General features: G+C 38.5%; 1 protein-coding gene across 1 annotated transcript in view; it reads left to right on the top strand.

Annotated features, from left to right (window-relative positions):
• The window catches only part of LOC133440750 (zinc finger protein 585A-like), a 99,094-nt gene that overhangs the window by 15,557 nt on the left and 64,391 nt on the right, over positions 1-19,146 (top strand). The window contains exon 2 of the mRNA XM_061718066.1: positions 12,808-13,731. Coding sequence (XP_061574050.1) covers positions 12,808-13,731 — 924 coding nt within the window. The remainder of the gene's footprint in view (positions 1-12,807; positions 13,732-19,146) is intronic.

Genomic DNA, 19,146 nt, shown 5'->3' with positions numbered 1-19,146 from the left:
TACATTAGTTAATACATAAGCAAAACGTTAATAATGTCCCTAGTAATCATTTACTAATGGTGTTTATTTGGAGTGAATATGCATTAAGTAACAGCTACCTAATACATCTACTAATCATTCGCTAATGGTGTACATGTTTACTGGATGGGCATTATTAAACAACTATTTAGAGTCTTAAGTAATCATTTCCTAATGGTGCTGTGTATGTTATCAGGTAGCTTACCTAACCTTATGAACAGTAACCTGACATAAACCTTGATAAATGTATAGGAGTGGCTCATAACCATTACTTAACCATTAGTAAAGGCTTGCTGGACCCTTATTGTAAAGTGTAACATATTTATCCCTTAGGTAACACATTATTAATGCTTAACTGCCTCATAAGCATTACTTAACCATAATTAACCATTAGTAAATACTATTCTGGACCCTTATTGTAAAGTGTAACACATGTATCCCTTAGGTAACACATTATTGATGCTTAACTGCCTCATAAGCATTACTTGACCATAGTTAACCATTAGTAAATTAAGCAATCACATATAAAGAAGTTTACACTTTTTATTTAAAACAAAATAAAACAGATAACAGATAACAGATAACATTTGTTATATGTATACATCTTATACATACATACATACATACATACATATATATATATATATATATATATATATATATATATATATATATATATATATATATATATATATATATATATATATATATATATATATATATACATATACACACACATCTGTGATAACAGATACGTAACAACAATTCGCACAGAGGAGATCTTTGAACAAACATTATTTAGTATAATACAATAACACAGTATGATAGGCCACCCTCTGTTTAGCCTCCCTGGAAATGTCTGCTCCCTTTTGACATGATGAGCTATGAGTGGCACCAGTTCTCTCCTCCCCCTCTTCTCCACCAAGCAAAGCACCGGCTTCCCTGGATGTCTTCGCCCTGGCCGCCTCCGCGTGCTTTGCACCCCCAGCATCCCGAACACCCACTTCCTCCGCTTCCAGCCCCCAGCCATCCTGCCCCTTCCATACTGTGTTTTGGGGAAAATGACAGAACAAGAAACAAGATTATTAACCTTGTGTCAGATGCATTTATAATGTTAGCAGGAATAAAGTTGACAAATCTGATTAGACAAAGTAAAATGCAAGATTTCCATGGAATGGATGATTACTATAGCCACATTTAAGAGTTTCTATAGGAATGATTCTGTCCCATTCTGTTTTTCATCACTATAAGCATGAACATTATAAATGATGGGCTGCTGTTTCAACTTATCTTCTGTCGATCGGCAATCCAATCGTTTCACTGCGATTGAGAAGACAATCAACAATGTTTTTTTTTCTTGCCGATGTTATAAAACATACACATATGCTGCTACAGCTGTGTAGTGACCCACCCATTGTGCTCTGGCTCAGCTGATCGACGCTCAGACAGCAGTTAGATCTCGCAGTTTTTAACTCTTTTTATACACACAAAGTACAGCCAAATACCAGGCTAAAAAATACAGTATAGATCTCCACATTAGGATGGTGGACCAGAGCATGTGAGGGAAACAGAGCAGGTGAGAATTTTCTTGCTCCTTGCTCACAGACCTGTCCAAAAAAGCAGCGTTGTACACTTAAACCCAAACCTGGCATCGTCAGATTCCAGTATGAGTTCTGTTTCAGATCTCTTCCCTCCCACAGTTTGAATAATAATTTAATCAATTACATACTTTTCGATAACAAACAGATCCAGCTAGAAAACAAGCTGGTTGTAGGTCAGGTATGGGTGGCCCTGGAGCTAAATTGGAGCGGGATGGAGCAGGAGCGCTGGTACAACTTTTAAAATAAAAATCCGCACCCTGCTGGAGGCCGCATATTTGCACTTTGCCACCAACTTTTACTGTTGCGGTTGTATTTGGTGCCTTTTGCATCTTCAATTGGTAAATGTCTTTGACATAACATTTAAACTCTTCTTTCTAAACATATTTCTGATAATTGCACATGATTTTGTAATGTTTTACCTCAAAATTCTGATCAAAATTTACATATTGAATCTTTGAATATACTAATTAATTTTTCCCACATTGGTGATGTGGTTATAACTAGTCTCGTTTCCAAACTCTAATATTTCAAAATGATTGTCTGGGGAAGTTCCACCTCAATTTTGTAAAAATAAGCGGGTGTCTGGGTGGAAACGTTTTGTGAGTTTAAAAAAAAACAGTGTTGCAAAACCAACCAACAGTCTTTTAGGGTGGGCCTTTCGTTGCTAACATTGCTGACGTTTCTGGTAAGGTGTGTGCAAAGCAGAGCTAACCAATCATTGGTTGAGGATGGAAGACTAACACAGATTTTCATTTAATTTCATTTACTTGTTCTGCCCATGGAAACATTCAAATTGTACCAAAGGAAATAGCAAACAGTTGCATCTTTATCCATGTTCAGAAAGGAGCAGGAAAAAGAAAACTCTTATTTAACCTGCCTATTTTACCTATTTTACCTTTTCAAGGAAGCTGGTTGCAACCAGCGGTAGCACTATTACAAAATCCTGCACTAACTTCCCCAGACATTCAAGTCTTGTCCAGTCTCGACCTGAACGTTGGGCATCACAAGACTAAGTCATAATTAGCAGCCTAACAATTTGTAGCAGTTAATATAAAAAGTTACCTTTCTTTTATGTCTGAAGTGACTCATCTATCACCACGAAATGCTCCTTCCCCCAATTCTCTGTCCTTCTCTATGATGCAGCCTCTCCATCGCTGTCACGCAGACCTCCCGTTGCTTTGCCATTCTTGAAAGGGTTCTTGAGGATGCAGCAATGTTGTCCATCATGAAATCAAGCTGGCGAATAATAATAATAATAATAATAATACTGACCAAAAAAGTTATCCCACAATGTTAGCCAAAGTTACCTACCATTCAAATCGGTCCACAGATCCACCATCTGCACTTGACTTTCCATCTCAGTATTTTTTTCTTTTGGAGCCATTCAATTAGTTTGAGGTGTTTTTTTTTTTGCCTTCTGTCAGCTCACTCAACTTGTTTGCTAACTTTATCCCACTAAAATGAAACCCACTAAAGTGCTCCTAAAATGAAACTTGCAGCTTGGTAAGTGGCTATCCTATTAAAATTACTGTCCGTCCTGCCAGAAAATTCTACTCCTCCTACAAGGCAGTTCCACCCAGGTTTCACCGCGATAACTCCTGAGTTCTGGTGTGCGCCAATGCTGCGTTCATGACGCCTCAGAACTCTGGGTTTCCCCATTGAAAACTCCCATTTCTGTCTTCAAAGCGTTCCAGACATTGACATTAGACATTGTTATGTGATGTCAGAAAACTGATTCTCCAAGAAGACTCTGAATTTCCCGATTAGGAGCACCAATATTAGGCCTTAGTTAAAAGCCTTAGTTCCGAATTGGCCTGAACGCCGCACGCCGCACTTTTTTCTTTGCGCGCACTGACCGCGGCCCCATCTACAGAAGCGTCTCAGGATGGATGAGCTTGGAGTCTCACCTCGAAGGACCAGGCTAACCACGCAGAAGGAAAAAGCGGAAGAGGGAAATTCATCTGGAAAACATGGTAAGATTAATCTAACTACGTTAAACTGTTAGCTCTTAATGTTAACTTTATGACACTTTTTTTTGAAAAGTTCACAATTCAAGTTGTCATAACAAATACATCATTCTGACAAAATGTAAACTTTTCAAAAAGATGCTGCATATTTGACTCAGTAACACTTGAATAATGGAGAAGAAGAAGTTTACGTCGTGAAGGCTGACACTTTTTTAAACTGAAGACCCCAACTAAACACGGAGCGGGATGGATGAGACGTCACTGAAACTTGATGTGATGAAGCTCTGCTGCCCCTGCTAGTTTTGGGGGGGTCACCAGACATAAAACCTGTTTTCTCTGTATTTTGAAGGTAGAGGCTTAGATTTATTAGGAATTCGTCTGAAAAAAATTATAATAGGTAAGAATTACAGTACATAAAAAATATGTGGTTATAATGGGAGTCAATGGGGCAAATTTGGACATGAAGGTAAAGAGTGTAAGTTTTTTTAAATGAACAATCATTGTTCCAAAAATAATAATGCATCAAAATAAATGTTATCAATTATTGACATAGTCAATGCTGTAATATATTTCACTTTGAACCTAATTTTTGAAAATATTGCATATTTTGTGATTTTTCTATTGAAAAAATCAGGAGTTGTAAAAATAATGTTTAAAGATTATAATTAACTTTATATCTATGGCTAGGTCTGAAGTTGTTGAAAAGATTTTATGTGGTGAAAGTGAAAATAAATATGTATTACATTTTCATTGCACTTTTATGAGATGGTAGTCAATGAGGCAAATTTGGACTATGGGTAAAAAGTGTATATTAATTTTAAGGGATGCTCGAGGGTTAAAAAATGATGGGTGTGTACGCTGTGGGTGCGAAAGTTGTGTCATAGCTGTGTTTGTTGTTGTAGGTGTTTGTATACAATAAGCAATCAAACTGATGTAATCAACTATCAATCCTTGCATCCATAGCTTTGACATGTCTCAAGGAGGCTCAACAGTCCACAAGAGAAGACAGTGATGATGAAGCGATGAGGGGATCTGAGATGCAGCATGACAGTGAAGACGACAGTGAGGATGACTCTGAATCCAGCTCTGAATCCAGCTCTGACAGGATAAGGAGAAAAAGGCGAAGAAAAGCAAACATCGCTCTTGCCTGCGGGGTATGTGAAACGTATTTCTTGGCTGGCTTGAGCTGTATGTGTCTGTTGTCCCTACAAGTAGATCAATCTCTCATGACAAGCTGACAGGGCTTGAAATTAACTTTTTGACTTACTAGCCAAGTGGCTAGTAGATGAAAAAAGTTATTAGCCAACCAGATTTTTTACTAGCCAAAACCAAAACTTTGCTTTACTTTTGTATTTCGACATCACTTGTATATAGCAGTCATCGTAGTACCATATTACATCAATCCTGTTTTTCTATACGCTACAATTATCATTCAGTAGTGTACTACTATACTATTGGTGGAAAATGAGATTGCATGATGTGTTCTTGTATAATTTAATTTCAGTAGTTGCCTACTTAATTGTAAATCTAACATTTATGGAGGAATATATAGCATTACACCTTCAAAGTAACACTTTGATCCTGTCCTGTCTGTATATTCTATAATGCAGCAGGTGTATTGTATAAATAATGTGTTTATTCTGGGCTGGATAAAAATGTCCAAATGAGAACGAACAAGTGAATTTAAAAACAAGCAGCCTTTTTATTATTAGCTCAAAAGTGTCTTATAAAGACTACAACAACCAACCTAGCCTGTCTTAAGACAACCACAAGACAACAGCTAAACCATTTAAGGAACTATACAGTGTGTCCCCTGCTGGTCAAACTGAGACATTGCATTGGTCCATTTTCTCCAGTTGTTCTTCAGAGTGTTTACTATTCATTCTTCAGAGTCAGACTCAGACGGTTCACCCGGAGTTGACATCAAGAATAAAAAATAAAAAGGTGCAATGGTGCGCACAGTATTGGGAATCTCAATTTGACTTATAAATGGCACAAAAGTTGGGAATCTCGATTTTTCTAACTAGCCAAGTGGCAAGAAAATCTGTCTCGCCACTTGAGGAATTTGGGTCGCAAATGGCAAGTGGCGAGTGCTAAATTCAAGCCCTGCACGCTGATAGAGGGATGTACCAGAAGGACCAGTACGGTCCAAATGAATGTTCATTTCCAAAAATGATTCACCCCAAATGTGTCCATTTTTATTTAGCATTTGCCCCTCTTTTTCTCCCAATTTAGCCTTGATAATTCCCTGTGTGTGTCATGGTGTTTCCATGTACCTTGGTGAAGTTGTGCCAGAAAATCCTTCTACACTGTGTTGAGGTGTCACATATGGGATTAGTGTGTCTCGCGGCACATTGAACATTAACAGTAAAATACAATGATTTGTTTTTTTCTTCTCATCAATCTCATGATTCAAATGATACATTCCTTCTTGTTCTTGTGTGTTTATATTAGTTGGAGGACCAGGTGATGTGGTGAAGCGGTACAAGGAAGTCCTTGCCATTTTCCAGACGGGGAAGAATATGGCCAAATCCTTCGAGAAGTATGGAGTAGACAGACTTACTATTGTGAGGACTGCAGCGATTGCCGAGCTCGCAATAGCTGCTCCAGAAGAATATGATCAGGTGGAGAAGGGGGAGACGGTGGCAGACTTTGCTAAAAGATGCAAGGAAGTTATAAAGGCCACTGAAGTCATTTCTGCTACAATACATAGAATGAAGGATGATAAAATTATGCCAGCCTATCATACTGTGTTATTGTATTATGTTACTAAATAATGCTTGTTCAAAGCTCTCCTCTGTGAATTGTTGTTACGTATCTGTTATCACAGATGTGTGTGTGTGTGTGTATATATATATATATATATATATATATATATATATATATATATATATATATATATATATATATATATATATATATATATATATATATATATATATATGTGTATAAGATGTATACATATAACAAATGTTATCTGTTATCTGTTATCTGTTTTATTTTGTTTTAAATAAAAAGTGTAAACTTCTTTATATGTGATTGCTTAATTTACTAATGGTTAACTATGGTCAAGTAATGCTTATGAGGCAGTTAAGCATTAATAATGTGTTACCTAAGGGATAAATGTGTTACACTTTACAATAAGGGTCCAGAATAGTATTTACTAATGGTTAATTATGGTTAAGTAATGCTTATGAGGCAGTTAAGCATTAATAATGTGTTACCTAAGGGATAAATGTGTTACACTTTACAATAAGGGTCCAGAATAGTATTTACTAATGGTTAATTATGGTTTAGTAATGCTTATGAGGCAGTTAAGCATTAATAATGTGTTACCTAAGGGATAAATGTGTTACACTTTACAATAAGGGTCCAGCAAGCCTTTACTAATGGTTAAGTAATGGTTATGAGCCACTCCTATACATTTATTAAGGTTTATGTCAGGTTACCGTTCATAAGATCAGGTAAGCTACCTGATAACATACACAGCACCATTAGGAAATGATTACTTAAGACTCTAAATAGTTGTTTAATAATGCCCATCCAGTAAACATGTACACCATTAGCGAATGATTAGTAGATGTATTAGGTAGCTGTTACTTAATGCATATTCACTCCAAATAAACACCATTAGTAAATGATTACTAGGGACATTATTAATGTTTTACTTATGTATTAACTAATGTATTACTTAATACTAAGTAATGCATACGTAAAGATAAATAATTACATCATGTAACATTTATTAATGCTTACTAATGTATTAATTAACTCTGAGCAGTAGGCATTCATTAACTGTTTATTAATGCATTAACTAATATGCTAATTAATGTTAAGTAATACATAATAATGGTTATTTAACTATTATTACACTGTTAATTAATGCTTAATAATGCATTAACTAACTGTTTATTAATGCATTAACTAATATGCTAATTAATGTTAAGTAATACATAATAATGGTTATTTAACTATTATTAAACTGTTAATTAATGCTTAATAATGCATTAACTAACGTTAATTAAGGGACCCTTATTGTAAAGTGTTACCAAATTCTTTTTTGTTGGTCCTTAGTTATTGTAATACCCAAGTAAACAACTTCATTTTTGACTGGAATACTACAAATTGATGTTTTATCAGAATCCTTAATGGATATAATTTCGCATTTATTAAGATTCAGATTTAGGCCAGAGGCCTTGGAAAACTCATTTATGGTGCTTATTGCAATAGAAACTTTATTTTCATCCCCGAGAAAGAATGTGGCGTCATCTGCTAGTAGATCAGACTTGTTCCCGGTGCATGTTGGACTCCGGCAGGGCTGCCCTTTGTCACCGGTCCTGTTCATAATTTTTATGGACAGGATTTCTAGGCGCAGCCAGGGGCCGGAGGGGATCCAGTTTGGGAACCTCAGGATTTCATCTCTGCTTTTTGCGGATGATGTTGTCCTGTTGGCTTCATCGGACCGGGATCTTCAGCATGTGCTGGGGCGGTTTGAGGCTGAGTGCGACGCGGCAGGGATGGGAATCAGCACCTCCAAAACCGAGGCCATGGTTCTCCACCGGGAAAGGGTGGCGTGTCTTCTCCGGGTGGGGGAAGAAGTCCTGCCTCAGGTGGAGGAGTTCAAGTATCTCGGGGTCTTGTTCACGAGTGAGGGAACGATGGAGCGGGAGATTGACAGACGGATCAGTGCAGCGTCCGCAGTTATGTGGTCGATGTACCGGACCGTCGTGGGGAAGAAGGAGCTGAATCGAAAGGCGAAGCTGTTGGTTTACCGGTCAATCTACGCACCTACCCTGACCCATGCTCATGAACTTTGGGTAGTGACCGAAAGGACAAGATCGCGGATAAAAGCGGCCGAGATGAGTTTCCTCCGCAGGGTGGTTGGACGCTCCCTTAGAGATAGGGTGAGGAGTTCGGTCACCCGGGGGGAGCTCGGAGTCGAGCCACTGCTCCTTCACATTGAGAGGAATCAGCTGAGATGGCTTGGGCATCTGTACTGGATCCTCCTGGACGCCTCCCTAGGGAGGTGTTCCAGGCATGTCCCTCCTATCGAGGGAGGGGTTCCAGGCATGTCCCACCGGGAGGAGACCCCGGGGAAGACCCAGGACACGCTGGAGAGACTATGTGTCTCGGCTGGCCTGGGAACGCCTCGGACTCCCCCCGGAGGAGCTGGAGGAAGTGTCTGGGGTGAAGGAAGTCTGGGCATCCCTGCTGAGGCTGCTGCCCCCGCGACCCGCGAACGGATAAGCGTCGGACGATGGATGGATGGATGGATGGATGGATGGATGGATGGATGGATGGATGGATGGATGGATGGATGGATGGATGGTTAACCAGTCAGCAAAAATGTTTTCAATGGATAACAGAAGGTTTACATTTTCTTTATTTGCGTTGTAACCATAAATGTTGAAGTTATGTAGATTAAGGGTGCGTCCCAATACTCCCCCTCGCCCTCCTTTTCTTCCCTAACCCTAACTTTTGCGCGTTCCCGTGAAGGTAGTGGTGTCCCAATTCCTCTTTTCACCTAGGGGGAGGGGGCATAACGAGGGCTAGGGGCTGAGAATGGCCCCTTCAAATCGAGGGATTTCAGATGCTGACTTGGCGAGCGAGGGGGTATGAAGATTTCCCAGAATGCTTTTCGTCGTCATTTGCGGACTGAATCAAAAAAAAAAACATGGAGGACATTTCTGGTTTTTTTGGGAGTAAAATCAATATTTTGAGTTAGTTTCTGCATAAAAATGCATTTTGATTACATTTCTCGGCGCAAACCGATATTTTACTTTCATAATATTCACTCAGTGAATGTACATCATCCCTTTTTTGTCCGTTGTTCGCTAAGATCGCGCCGGAATATGGTTACGTAAGCTACGTAAGCTACGCCGTAGGGTCCGTAAGCTACGCCGTAGGCTGCGTCTATTTATAGCTCGCCGACCGAGGAAAACATGCTTTACAGACTCGTCTCGATTTTGAGCAAGCAAGCATTTTTTCATTTTTTTGAGTCAAATGGCGAAGCGCAAAGAGCAGGAGGATATTGAACCCACAAATGTAAGTATAATGTCCCATGGAATTAAAAAAATCACAGTGCTTTTGTATGTTTTAACAGTTTGAACAGTACATAGAAATACCACATTGTTTATTGTTTATTTTTAATACCAAAGAGTGAAATTACCGGAGTCAAATTACTTGTTGGACAATGTTAGAACCTGGCCAATAAAGCTGGTTCTGGTTCTGATTCTGAGTTAACGTAAGATAATGCAATGTGTGGCTGTTCATGACGAGTCGGGTAGATAACATGCCGTGTCCTGTTAACTACTCGTTAACTCATATTTTCTACAAATTTGTTGTATATTTCACATTACTATAAGGCAGCAACGTTATTTGGAGGGGGTTACGAAGTAATAACGTCGCTTGCTGCCTTGTTATCATAGTTCAAACTTTTTTTTGTTGTTGTTTGTTTGTTTTTTTTACGAGGACGTTTGTGCATTGCAGTAATCACATTTCATTCCAGGGACTCCGGATCAGGTCCGACACCTAATAAGCTTTAGGGCTACCAACGAGGAGAATTTTACTAAGAAGAAATATGCTGCTAAACCACTGTGGGAGTGAGTGATCTAGCTATCTGCTTGCAGAATATCTGTGATGGGGTCCTTAACCATGGTATAACTACTATTCATCACTGTTTTCTGTTACAGGAAACTCATCAAAGAGCTGGAACTGGAGGGGAAGGTGACCACAGCACAAATTGGCAAAAAATGGGAAAATCTTAAAAAAAAATATAAGGTAAGCAATGGTTATTTATACAGTGATAATGAACCTGGTATGATGTTGTGGGTGTGTATGATAGTCCAGTCATGTTTGTAATCAACATGTGTATCCATCTTTTTTTTTTATCTCAGAACACTTTGGAAGACGCCAGCACATCGGCCTCAAGCTCTGCCTCACCAGCTGGAAGAGGAAGCTGGAAGCATCAGGTCCACTTTCCCCCCGAATTTTTTTTTTGTACATATTTCTGTGCAAATTTTTTTATATGGAACAGCACCTTTCTTTGTTCTGCGTGCAATGTTTACTTTTTTTCTTTTTAAAAATGTTATTTGAATATAGCAAATAAAGCCTTTTTTACTGCAGATTCTCTCACTATCCTTATTTTACTATTGATCTTGTTGTACAGTTTATAATTTGAGACATTACCTTACTTTGAGAAACCCCAGAAGAGAAAACTGTTGTGAAACAAGTTTTATTAGACAATTTAAAAGTATTTCCAAGTGAGTAAAACCACACAAGTACAAAACTATATGAAGAACACATGGACAGGTTCCTGAACCTTTTAGAGAAAATGGTGGACAGGACACCTCATCAGCAGTAGCAGCACATACACTGCAAACTTTTTTTTTTGTAAATATTTCTGTGCACATTTTTTTATATGGAATATAAGTGGCATATTAACAGCGCTACAGCTGAAATTAAAACAGCTTTTGGCTCTCAGCTTCCTGATCAGGCTAGGGATGGAAACGAGGGGTAGGGGGAGAATTGGGACAGGCACCTGGGCCAAGTGCCCTAGATTTCAAGTGCCCTAAAATCTCCCCCTTCTTTTTTAGGGCTTAGGGAAGAAAAGAAGTGCGAGTGGAGAAAAGAAGGGCGAGTGAAGGAGAATTGGGATTGGCCCTAACTCATTATATTCAATAACCTGGCAAATTAAGTGACCATCTGGATCGCATTTTGTGATCAAGACATTTCCTTTAAATCTTTTATTCAAGATGGCAACCCCTGCTGGGCGCTCTGTCCCATGGGACAGCCATATAGTTTCACCCCATTGAGATCTCCAGAAGTTAGTATTGTCCATAGTAGAGTGAGATTCTTGAAAATAGAAAATATCTGATTTGAATTGTTTTGCAAAAAGAAATCATGGTTATCAACCCCAACTCTTCCATTCTATTCAGCTCTGTTTCAATTTTATCTTTTAGCGCGACAGGTACTTTCCTGGGAGCGTGTACTACTGGAGTGACATCTGGATTCGTCTTAATGTGATATACTCCTGGTATGCAGCCTAATCCAGTGAATAAATCCTCATATTCACTTAGGATGTCACTCTTTTTTAAGCGCATGCAATCTTTTGACAAGCCCCATTTTCTCACATGACTCTCCTCCTAGAATTGCAGGTGTGTTGTTTTTCATGACCTCAAACTCCATGTCATACTTTTTTATCTTTGTACTGACATGTCAACATGACTTTACCTTTGGCTGGAATGTGGTGTCCTGCATAAGCAACAAGCTTGGAGTGAGATTTGCTCACCTTTTTTATCCAGTCTCAGCTTTCTGCATCCAGACTCTCCAATTTTCCGCTAGATTTCCTTCAAGACTTAACGAGGTCAGGTCGGAGGTTTCATCTGCTCCATTTTGTCTTCCTATTTTTGTTTTACTTCAAGTTTTTACTCTGACACCATGTTATATATGACACGGAAGAAGCCATTTCTAGAACAACAACTTTATTCTTCAACTGTCTCGTTACCAACGCAGTAACACAAGAGTACAGTCACAGTGCCGCCTAATGGTCACACAGAGTAATGCACTTGTTTTCAAATGTAATACATAGATGAAGGGGAAGACCGAAGGTTCAGGACAAACTTTAAAACTGACAAATACAACCAAGCAATCAACACTGGGAAGCACTTTTGTCTTGTTAAAATATTTTTGTCCCTTTTTGTAATTTCAGACCCCCCACAAGAAAATGTTTGTAAGGTGGAGGAGGACGGGGTTTTCAGTGACCAGCACCTCAATAAACTGGAGAGGAGCTGCAGCCCGGAACAGGAGGAACCAGAGCATCCACAGACTACAGAACTGGAGGATGACTCCAGCGGTCAGGAGATGAAGCACGAGGACGTAGAGGTGGCTGTCTCATTGGTCAATGTCGCTGATGTGAAAGTTGAAAATGGTGAACCAGGACCAAACTTTGGCCAGCTGCTGTTGCACACTTCTCCTGAAGCTCAAAACAAAGATGAGGAAGGGGCTGAAAGTTTACGCTCAGACTCCAGTGAAACTGCAGATCCGGAGGCAATGAGACGACACGGTGACCACGAAGATGCTGCTGTCCCGTCAGACAGCAACTGTAAATCAAAGCTGACCAGGACCCACACAAGGAAGAAGGCATTTTCTTCAAGCACTTGCAGGAAAGAGTTCAGTAGTAGTATTTTAATGGATCACATGAAGATCCACACTGGCGAAAGGCCGTACCTGTGCAGCACCTGCGGAAAAACCTTTACTAAATCATCACATCTTAAACACCACATAACCACGCACACGGGCGAGAAGCCCTACATCTGCAAAACATGTGGAAAAAGTTACAGGCTACGTTCCAGCCTGGTGATTCACTCGAGGACCCACACTGGTGAAAGGCCGTACCTGTGCAACACCTGCGGAAAAACCTTCACTGAATCATCGCATCTTAAACGCCACATAACTACGCACACGGGCGAGAAGCCCTACATCTGCAAAACATGTGGAAAAAGTTACACAGAACGTTCCAACCTGGTGATTCACTCGAGGATCCACACGGGCGAAAGGCCGTACCTGTGCAACACCTGCGGAAAAAACTTTACTAAATCATCACATCTTAAAAGCCACATAACCATGCACACGGGCGAGAAGCCCTACATCTGCGAAACATGTGGAAAAAGTTACAGGCTACGTTACCACCTGATGTATCACTCGAAGACCCACACTGGCGAAAGGCCGTTCGTGTGCAACACCTGTGGAAAGACCTTTATTCAATCATCAAATCTTAAAAGCCACATAACCATGCACACGGGCGAGAAGTCCTACATCTGCAAAACATGTGGAAAAAGTTACAGCCTACGTTCCCACCTGGTGGATCACTCGAGGACCCACACCGGTGAAAAGCCGTACCTGTGCAACACCTGTGGAAAAACCTTTACTCAATCATCAAATCTTAAAAGCCACATAACCACGCACACGGGCGAGAAGCCCTACATCTGCAAAACATGTGGAAAAAGTTACAGGCTACGTTCCACCCTGGTGGTTCACTCGAGGATCCACACCGGTGAAAAGCCGTACCTGTGCAACACCTGTGGAAAAACCTTTACTCAATCATCAGCTCTTAAAAGCCACATAACCACGCACACGGGTGAAAAGTGATATTTGTGCAAGACGTGCTACAAAGGTTTTCGCCGCAGAATTGATTTGCTGAGTCAAATGAAAAATCACCCGGAGGAGAAGTCTGGTGACTCGTGACAAATGAAGCTCATGTTGTCGTCCTCCGGGGGCAGCTGTCCACTCCTGTCTGACCCACAGAAGAAGAACCCGCAGAAGTCCAACCAACACCTCCTGTGGCTGATGAGCCTAATCCCCTCCCCACAAGGGTTGCAGGTTCAACCCGGATTTATGCTTCTCCGTCAACTTGACTTTTCTTTTACTTTTTTTTATTTTTTTTTATTCTGCATTGAGTTTGTTTGAATCCTTGTTCCTTATTAAAATTATATGATTTGTTGCTGTTGGTAACTTGCAGTCTCTACGGTGCAAATAAAGAGCTGTTAGTATTTGCTGCAGTTGAACATTATTTGCGCTGTTTGATAGCCCACAATATCCATAAATTTGAGTATTTTGGACTTCAGGAATAATGGGTTTGTGTGTTCCTTGTAGTCAGCATTGTGGATTATTCTTATTGCTCTTTTTTGCATAATGGTTAATGGCTGTAGAGATGTTTTGTAATTGTTGCCCCAGATTTCTGCACAGTATTGAAAATATGGTGAGACCAGGGAACAATAAAGAGTGTGGAGTGATTTCTGATCCAAGACCTTTTTAACTTTATTTATAATGGCAATGGTTCTTGATACTTTACTTTGTACATGTTTGATGTGTGATTTCCAGTTGATTTTATCATCTATGATTACTCCCAAAAATTTTATTTCATTAACTCTTTCTATTTCAACTCCATCTATTTTTTATTATTACCTTAGTATTTAATGTATAATTGCCAAACAACATTATTTTAGTCTTACTCAAATTTAATGATAATCTGTTTCTGTCGAACCATTCTTTCAGTTTGTTCATTTCTATGGTAATATCCTCTTGTAGCTTTTGTAAATTATCCCCGGAACAAAAAATATTAGTGTCGTCTGCAAATAGAGAGATCTGACATATATCATTGATGTACAAAATGAAAAATTTAGGGCCCAAAACTGACCCCTGGGGTACCCCACATGCAATGTCCAAGCATGGAGAAACACAGTCACCCAATTTCACAAATTGCTGTCTCCCGCTTAAATAACTTTTCCCCCAATCCAACACTATTCCCCTGATGCCATATTTTTCCAGTTTCTTGATTAGTATTTCATGATTGATCGTATCGAAAGCCTTTTTTAAATCAATGAATATCCCAACGGCATACTGTTTGCGATCTATTGCATTTGTTATTTCTTCTATTGCCTCTATTAGTGCCAATGATGTAGATCTGTTTGATCGAAACCCATACTGATTCTCTACAAGTATTCTGTTCTTCTCTAAAAATGAATCCAGTCTGTTGTTAAAGAGTTTTTCCAGAATTTTTGAGAATTGTGGTAACAAGGAGACAGGTCTGTAGTTTTTGAATTGATGCTTGTTTCCAGCTTTGTACAGAGGTATGACTTTAGCTATTTTAATTTTTTGAGGGAATGAACCAGTTTGAAATGATAAGTTACAGATGTATGTTAATGGCTTTGAAATTCCCCCAATGACCCTTTTAACTAGTGACATATTAATATCATTTAAGTCAGTGGACTCTTTATTCTTACACTTCTTAACAACACTCAAAATTTCATTTTCATCCACTGCTTGTAGGAATAATGAGTTATGATTCCTCTCTACCACGGATTCATCATATGTACCTGAGTCAGGGATTTCTTTTGCAAGGTCAGGTCCCACACTTACAAAAAACTCATTGAGGCTGTGTGCCACCTCTTTCATGTTATAGTTTTTAATATCCTTATCCGTTATTTTATAAACTTTGATGTCTGCAGCATTAAACAAAAAATCTTGAAGATTTCAGAACTCAGTGCAGTCAGATACGGTTTGCTTTTATTTCCCTTTTAAAATGTTTTTATTGATTTAGAAAACAAGAACATTTGGTTTAAAGATGAATGAAGAAATGAGTGTGATGTGGGATACACATCACGATACTTGAGTCAAGATACAATACGATATTGCAGTATTCAAATTTTGCGATATATTGTGATTTTATACATAGTTCGCTGAAAACTGTAAAAGGCTTTAAGCATTTTAAACCTGAGCTGCGCGTACATCGGATTATCGTGATAATTCATGGGACAAACTAAGTCAAAACAATGTAATTCAAATGATCCATGCTGTGTTATTGTAACTATATAAGCTAAAGTTACAACATATTTGTGTACGTTTTTCATATTATTTAAATAATATGAAATTAACTATTATTGAATCACATGTATAAAATCAAATTGTACTAGATTTACAACTCGTCTGACACATGATTTATTATAAAGCTGATGTTGAGAACTGTCTTGAAGGACAGACTTTGGATTTAACCTTTTTTTTATCAGACATCCGTTTAAAAGTAAATGTCTTTTTACCTCAACTCATATTTAGTCAGAAATAATCATGAAAATGTAATTACGTTTTCATTTTAGATTGGATGACTTATTTTATTGTTTATAATTCTGGAATATTACACTCTCCATATATAGAAAGAGCAGCAGTGCCCCCTGGTGGTGAGTTATAAAAGCTCAACATGAACCCAAGAATGAACAATCTATTTTAATGATAATAAAAACAAATAAAAAAAGACTTCAGTGCATCAACAAGAGGAAGTTTTCAGTGACGCAGATTATTGGTACAGCGTGATCAGTACAACCAGCATTTAGCTCAGAAAACAATGTTGAAAGAGAAATGTCATCAAATGAAGTTGAAAAGTGGAGATGCACTTTTGTCCTTTATCCTCAACTTCCTCAATCACGTCATATTGATCCAGTTTGTTATTTCACTGGTCTTGGCTTCATCAAATGACACATCCAGGGACAGCTGCAGTTCCTCAAAACCTTGTGCAACAAGCCTGGCTTTTGGTACCAGTCCATTTTCCATCTCTTTCAAAGTGCAAACTCAATGAGTGGAGATGCACTTTTGTAATAATAATTACAATAATAATAATAATAATAGTAATAATATGATAATAGAGGGAGGACTTTGCTGTTTCACTGCCGAGACCACTTGCCTTCATGGAGAGGGACATGAATTCCTTCATGAATAAGGACTAAAAATAATGTTAAAGGTATTTGGAATATATTGAACGATGCCATTAGGAAAAGTTCAAGACGGACTAATTATCCACAATATTTAACCAATAACAATGAAGTCATTAATGATATGAATGAGGTGGTTAATCATTTTAACAGGTATTTTGTGAGTGTTGGACCAAAGCTGGCAGAAAAATGTGTGATCCTGGATCAGCTGATGGATGGAAGGAAACATTAATAAGTAGAAATCCAGATTCAATGTTTCTCACAGCTGTGGAGGAGAGAGAAATCATAGATATTGTAAGTAAATGTAAAAACAATGTGTCAACTGACTGTGGTGATATGACAATAGTCAAAAAGGTTATTGATGGATTGTTAACTGACATACAGCTGTAATCAGTCACTCAGAACTGGGACATTTACAAAAAAAAAAATGAAAACTGCAAAAGTCATCCCACTGTACAGAACTGGAGACAGACACCAATTCACTAATTACAGGCCTGATTCTTTACTCCCAACATTTTCTAAGATCTTAGAAAAAGTATTTATTTACAGGTTGGACAAATTAATGCCAATCAAAAGGCCACGCCACTAATTACGCATTAAACTTCTTGCTTTATATAATTCCAACCTGCCACAATACGAGGAAAAAGAGGCTTCAAACCCCTGCAGAAAACCTGTGGGTGATTCATGCATGAATGAACCGTCATTCTGAGTTTGGGGGTTAGTTTGGGATCTTTATTCCCTCTAGTGGTTAAATGTTGGAAACTGCAGCTTTAAATGTGTCTTGTATATCTATATATTTCACACCAAAATCATGTTAATTGATCCTCATCTCCTTCCCTGTGTTCCCTCTGGTCGTACCATCCGAAGTTTACCTTCCCTCTGACTTAACTTACTTTTTTATTTTAATGCCAAACGGTGACTCATGAGTCCTGCATGTGCACGTCAATAATAAATCCACCGACTGGAAGCGCTGAACTAAACTAAGTTGGATGTTTAAATGTTTTGATGTCTCAAAGACTTACCATGTGTATTATTTTGAGGCCCATTGCAATAAAAGTTTCTTAACAACATAAATGTTTTATGACAAATAATAAAGTACACGTGAATTAAAAAATATTTTTCTTTTATATATTGATATTAACAATCAGAAGCTTATCATATAAATTGCGTCAGCTCTCATTGTGTCGGAAAAAATAAAACTCTTTCTAAACCTTCTTGCTTGTGTTGTTTTCTCAGATGTAAATCACTTTGGATAAAAGCGTCTGCTAAATGACAGAAGTCGTAGTAAACCAGTGATGAAAAGAATGTTGTATGCATTTTGTTCTAATTACTTTCGTTGGTAAATGAAATACTTACTGTAACTGCGAGAAGGAACTATGTCATTTGTTCAGACTCCACTGCAGCCCTTCAAAGTTTGACTTCAAATAAAACAATAAGAGAAGATCTAGTGTTGGAAATATTAATGGTGTTGTGGAGGTTATGCAGAACTGGAATTACTGTGCAGGTTTGTTGGGTTCCTGCCCACATGGGTGTTGATGGCAATGAGAAAGCAGACAATATTGTTAAAAGAGCATTGAAATTGACTAGTGAGGTAATTATGGAAATTCCTTTTGGTAAAGGTGAAGCAAAATCATGAATTAGAAAGGCAGTGAGGGATTCATGGCAGAAGGTGTGGGACAACGGTGTAAAAGGGAGACATTTTTATAACATACAGAAGTCAATTAACGTGAAGGTTTTCAAAGGAAAGTGTAGGAGAGAGGAAGTCATCATTTCTAGATTAAGATTAGGTCATACTAGTTTAAAATCAACTCTGTATTTAATGTCAAAGTCCGTGTCTGATAAATGTGATGAGTGTGATGTCACAGAGAATGTAGAGCATGTGATTCTTAAATGTGGCAAGTATGAGGTAGAAAGGAACGCTTTAAGAGACAGGATGTACGAGCTGGGACGGGAATGGAGTTTAGTAGGTTATTAGGGAGGAGTGAGGTGATGAGGGATTGTTATAAGGAAATCCTTGTCTTTCTTAAAGATGCAGGGATAGATAATAAGATTTAAATGTGATTATCTTATTTTATTTAGGTATTTCCTTTTTCCCCCCTTTAAGTTAGACTGTAACCTGGTGTAATAATGATCCTGATGTTACACACTCCGGTACAGCAGGTGGCGGTAGAACCTAATAACGTTGGTTGTGATCCGCCATTAAACCTAGAGAAGAAGAAGGAGAGGACGGTTCTGTTGTTTCCTTTCTTTTTCCTCTTCAACAATGTCTAAGGTGAATCATCTGAGAGAGTTTATCGG

The sequence above is a fragment of the Cololabis saira genome, chromosome 3, assembly GCF_033807715.1.
Source record: "Cololabis saira isolate AMF1-May2022 chromosome 3, fColSai1.1, whole genome shotgun sequence".
Taxonomy (NCBI): Eukaryota; Metazoa; Chordata; class Actinopteri; order Beloniformes; family Belonidae; genus Cololabis; species Cololabis saira.
Note: the sequence above shows the minus strand (reverse complement) of the source record. Positions and strands in the feature narration are given on the sequence as shown.